The following is a 5,762-nucleotide window of genomic DNA, read 5'->3' as shown; positions in this document are numbered from 1 at the left end:
AAAAGGTCAGAGTTTTAAATCACTCACTCTGATGATTGTGTTTTTGTCATTGTAAAGGACTAGGCTTGTGTGTCAAAGCCAATGGTCATTGTTGTAGGTGTATTTGAGCACCATTTTTTTTTTTTTTTTTTTTTACTGACTTTTCCTTTAAGATTCACATTCTGAACGCACTATTTGACTACAATCAATCATTGTACATATTCAAAATTTACACAATTGTTGAATGCCTTCTTAAAACTATCCCTCTTGAGTGAGTATTTTTTTAAAGAAACAGCGCAGAGGGCCAGTTCAGCAAATGTATCCAATCAATCTTTTTTGCTTCATTATAAAACAGCTTTCACTGCTGATAAAATCTGTCCAAAAAGTGTCTTTTTATGATCCAGCATTGGGTTTTCCAGTAAGCATGAGAATTTTCTTCTGTGTTACGCATAAAAGACACCAGACAGTTCAGTGTTGAATATATTAAAAAAAAAAAAAAAAAGACAGTAAAATCTCAGATTAAAACCCTGGAAAGAGTTCAGCATCACTGCAGGAAAAAAAAAAACCCTTTTGCACAAACAGAGCCCTAGTGGAAGGGCCTCCCCTCTGTACTCTGGGGTGCAAATCTCCACCTGGTTGATTGCCTCTTTGGAGGCAAGCACAGAGCCTGAGGTGTCAACTCAATAATTACGGATGCTGAAGAAACCCACGCTGGTTGGAGACTCCTTCACTGTTACCGTGACGAGGTTGGCCGTGACATCTGTGACAAACACGTGTTCTATCAAGCTGCGGGTTGGTTTCCAGTCTTGACTGGTCTGGACCGAGATTGATAGGTTTTGGCCATTACCAGAAAACGGGGCATCATGGTCGGAGTCTGAGCTACTGCCTTCCTCGCCGGTGCTCATCTCACTGAGGACCTTTCCTTGCTTGCTACCATCATTTGATGCTGACCGGACAGAGGGGCCATCCCGTGTCTCTGTGGATGGAACTTGTGCCACATTCCTCTCCATCTTGCCTTGGTTCTTCTTAGATGTTCTGTCTGCTGATCCTCCAAAGTCAGGGGGCTCTTCGGTTTTGACTGCGTCCCCTCCCGCTTGGTTCTTTCTGGGTTGTTGTGCTGCGACTTGTTGACTTGCAAAGCTTGGTGTACTGATTGACTCTTGTCGAGTGTTTGTGCCTGTGCCTTTTCTTGTCAGGTTGCCGGAACTCCTCAGATTGGATGCTGACACACTGCCATTGGCAGGAGACCTGTTGGGCTGTGCTGATTTGTTTATACTTTGTAGATTCAAAGCCTGGAGATTTGAAGTTTGGCTGGAAGGGCTTTTCACAGCGGTAAAAGAGGTTACTTGTTTACTGGTTACTGTCCGCTGCAGTGAGGTCTGCCCTGGTGTGTCCTGTTTTTTCTGCCCATTAGAAGCTCCCATTACTGGCTGTGCCAACCCCTGGCCACTGCTTGAGCTGCTGGTGGAGAGTTTGGAATTATGCAAGTTCAGCGCAGCAACTCCTGGTGATTTGCATGTGGCCGATTTCAGGTCCAGACCTGTGCCGTTTCCAACATCAGAGACAGAGAGTTTGAAGTCAGGGGTACTTTTGCCCTGAGGGGGTCTGCCGATGGGAGGAGCCGCAGAGGACATGGAACGTCCTGGCCCAATGGTGTTCAAGGTGCTCTTTACAGAGGCATTCTGGGTAAAGGATCCACGGTTCTGGACATTCAAGGAGTCCCTGTTGCGGTTCATCCCTGTGTATGTGAAACTGGCAGGCATGAGGGGTTTCTTGATGCTGCCACGAATGTCTGCGGGAGCATCCTTAGTGACGGTTTTAAGGATCTTTCGTGCGCCTTTTCCCTGACGTAGAGCCTTCAGCTCTGGGGGCAAGGCCTTCCTCCCCCTTTTTTTCGGTGGCTCCTGCTTAGCCACAACAATCTGCGCTTTCTTCTGTGGAACGGGGTGAAGCTCACGTGCGCGCGGCCCCGGCTTCGCCTTTCTGTCAACATCGTCGTCCTCGTCATCGTCGTCGTCATCTGATGAGGACGATGAGGAGGAAGATGACGATGAACCAGACGAAGATGAGGAGGAAGAGGAACTGTGCGACTTGGACACAGTTGGTAAAGTTTCCTGAACAGGCGAGAGAGCACAAGTAGGAGAGAGAAACTGGGAGGTGAACAGTATACCTTACTGAGGCCTTACTGAGTGTTTTCAGATGTTTTCAGACATGCTTACCATGATTTTTCTAGGTCGTCCGCGGGGTCTCTTTCCCCTCTTGTGGAACAGAATCTCCTTTTCCTGCTCCCTGGGCGTGCATAAAACATAAATACAGCTTTAGCTGAAGAATAGATGTAAACTCAGTTAACCACTTAATTAAGCAGTTATGTGAGTAGGATCTTACCACTGAGCTACATTTACGCACTAAAGACACAACATGACCAAAGACGTATGCTTTTTCTTATTTCATCAGGTGTTTTGCAAGTTGGTAAGAAGCCAAGCACAGAAAGATATCACGTCCAATGTGAAAGACAGTTTCATATTGTGAAATCCAGTTCCTGTTTTTTATGAATTAAAAGTCTCGCCTCCTCACTTCCTGTTGTGGCACTTTGTTGCTTTCCTGCCCTCATTTTGACAAAAGAAACACTTTCTCTCATCTTCAGAACATTTCTTTTAAGAAATTTCATTCTGAGACAGGTTTTCAGTGTGATATGTTTTATCAACCGATACTGACGCAAAATCTATACAACGGTTACGTTTTTCTCGTTACTTCAACCCAACAGAACAGTTCTAAAAATCTCGCGTTACCAACATATACCCCGCTATGAAAAAAGAAAAAGAAAAATAGAAAACATGCAAAATAAAACCTGATTAATGTTTGCTTAAGCAAAATTCTGGGAGTGAGCTCATTTGTAGCGTACATGTCCGCAGTGTTCACAAAAGGCTTGAATAGTGCGCCATTAATGCTTGCTGGAGCGTTGCAGGACATATTGTTTGCACATGGGGAAAGAGGTCACTGTGTGGAGCTTGGGCACCCATAAGGAGAAACACTCACCTCTTGTTAAATGCAGCCAGCAGTCTTGGGTCAAGAAGATTCTCCTGTGGCTCCCAACTATTGTGCCTGAAATAAAGAAAAGACGCTTGCTCTTAGCATATTTGTGTGTGACACATGCCAAGAGCTGTGTGATTTTCTGACAACGCCTCTCAAGCAAATGTACCGAATCCATTTGTGTCTGCTCTTGGATAAGGTGACAGAAGGTTAACTCTTTTATTTTAGCCATATCTGGTCAAATGCTACTTTTCTAACCTTGCAGTCAGACATGGATTTGAGCAGTAAGTAGCAAGCTGTGTTGTGCAGACAGCAGAGAGACCGAAGTTTGTTAAAAGAGAGCTGTGAGGGAGTCACAACCTCTGTTTTTCATTTAGCCCTCAAAACTATAAATGATATATGAGGAAGGTTGAAAGGCGACACGGGTTTACTCAACGCTGCAGTGAGACAGTATTTGATTAATGTTAACTTACTCTACACATGTCTACAATTCAGTTGATAATAATTAATAATAACAACAACAATAGCAATTGTTAATATCCAAATTAGCCAACAGGTTAACAGCCAACAGATGCTGACAATGTAGGTCAAACACTGTGTCCGGAAAAAAAAAAATGCAGATTATACAAATGGTATTACGTTAGATATTTCAAACAAATCACAGGTGTAAAATTGGTTTTGCAAACTCACGGAACAAAAACAATCGATGGCCAATTTGCGAGCAACACCCGTCCCGCGGGAGTGGAACCAGATGGAATGGGGTGGGGTGAGGTGTGGATTTGGAGTAAAAGAAGGGTTTGATTGACAGGCAAAGTACCCATTGAAGGGGATTACGGTAACAATGCCAGAGAAAAGACAAGAGAGTGTACCGATTGAACGAGATGGCTACGAGTCCAGGGGGTAACGACGCGAGGATAGGGGCAGCTGCAGTTCACACAAAAAAGGGGGAAAAAAGAAAGATAGATCCAAAACAACAGCGCAGCTTAAAGAAGGCGTGGGTCAAAATCTGGTCAGATAAACAATTTTAACTACTAAGAGTCTTTTTTCAATAGTTGGGAAAATTTATATTTAGAAGGTCAAATCAAATATTTTGCCAATCAGTACTGATAACAGCGAAATGTAAATGTAGCCAATCCAATCGCTGCAACAGAATGTTGAACAAGAATGTGAATAATTTATACTAAGGTAGTATCGCTTAGTCACGAATAGGCCCATATAATATAATAATAGAAAAAAAATAACACAGTCGGTTAAATGAAGCGGTTTGTGATCCTGTTGATGTTTTGTACATATGAATAGCGAAAATGCTATCGCTTCTTTGAAAACTTTGTAGACAAAGAGCAACAATAGAAACCGTAAAGAAATCAGACCAAAACGTGTGATATAGTTCTTGTACGTGATCAAACATGCGCCCCGATTCATGTGTGGGCGTTTAAGATACAAGTTAGCTTTTAGCTACAATACTGGAGCAACAAGCGACATGCTGTTGTTGTTTTCATTGTTTGAGCTTGCTCTCGCAGCTGCAGGAGCCAGCGGCAGTTGTAGATACTTACTTAGATGACCATCCTCTCCACTTTACCAAATATTCCAACTTTCCCTGCGAAAACGAGCACATGGGTCGTCATCGAAATGAATGCTTCTTACATTTGATGTTTTTATATAGATGTGATTGAAAATAACTAACCTTCCTCATTCGTTTGCTGAGAATACATTCGGCATCAAAGACCTGCTCTCCGACGGCGCTCAACTCCTCCATGACTGCGCTTGCTCTTCCACACAAACCAGTTTATGAAAGGGGAGAGGGAAAAGCGAGCGGAAAGAAACGCATGCACTAAGAATGGCCCTTGGCGGATACCATCCGTGTTTACGTCATTCATCAATTAAGAGGTTTTTTGTTGTTGGTTTTACACAGAATTTAGATAATTTGGGAAACTGTAAGCTACATTTGTGTTAAACATACGCTACTATGCATTGAAAAAATATGACCATATTTCGTGATCACTAACTTATCTATAGTCAGTATGGTTAGGTTAAAGTGGGTACAAAAGAGCTACTGAATGAGCAATATTCTTTCTTTCTTTCTTTCTTTCTTTCTTTCTTTCTTTCTTTCTTTCTTTCTTTCTTTTTTTCTTTCTTTCTTTTGGAACTGATGTGGTTATCAATTAAATTAATATTATATTGATCAATTTAATGTTATTAAATTAATGTGGATAATTCTGAAACAATTTTGTCCTTTTCTTGAATGATAGACCTATTTTTTCTTTCTTTTTTAAAGAGAAAATACAGTAACTACCTTTTAAAAATTAAAATCGTATGGTTTTCTACAGCACCCCAGAGAGCTGATACACTTACAGACTTAGTTTTACCAAGACTGTCATCTATACGTCTGACCCTGGCAGGGCTGTTCATAAAACTCAGATGACATCAGTTGGAGAAAATAACTGGTCTTTCCCTTGGCTTTCTTGAGATAGTTTCAGGTGTAGTTAAATGACTAATAGAGGAGTGAAACAGAGAGAAAAAGAAAGAGGAACTCTGTCATGTCCTTTCATTTTATTTTATGACAGTGAAAGCATCTCAAGATAAAGCAACTGCATCATTGGTTACATTTCTTCAGGAGCTCTGCTTTGAAGAAACTTTAAACAAAAACATGTTTTGGGTTTCCTGCTCTGTTTCCTGAAAATATTTTTCTCCTAGTTTTATCAGGGAAAACATTTTTTTGTGATTTCACTTATCAGGGAAACATTTTGAATGTA

General features: G+C 41.6%; 1 protein-coding gene across 1 annotated transcript; it reads right to left on the bottom strand.

The window, feature by feature from the left end:
• Nucleotides 1-659: 659 nt before the first annotated feature.
• Nucleotides 660-4,765, bottom strand: cbx2 (chromobox homolog 2 (Drosophila Pc class)). Its single transcript, XM_030790930.1, has 5 exons — nt 4,694-4,765; nt 4,563-4,606; nt 3,016-3,081; nt 2,199-2,268; nt 660-2,093 (listed from the first exon to the last, which is right to left on the bottom strand). Exons 1-5 carry the CDS (start codon nt 4,763-4,765, stop codon nt 660-662), a joined length of 1,686 nt encoding a protein of 561 aa, XP_030646790.1.
• Between the last annotated feature and the right edge of the window lie 997 nt (nt 4,766-5,762).

This window comes from Chanos chanos, chromosome 13 (assembly GCF_902362185.1).
Source record: "Chanos chanos chromosome 13, fChaCha1.1, whole genome shotgun sequence".
Lineage (NCBI taxonomy): Eukaryota > Metazoa > Chordata > Actinopteri > Gonorynchiformes > Chanidae > Chanos > Chanos chanos.
Note: the sequence above shows the minus strand (reverse complement) of the source record. Positions and strands in the feature narration are given on the sequence as shown.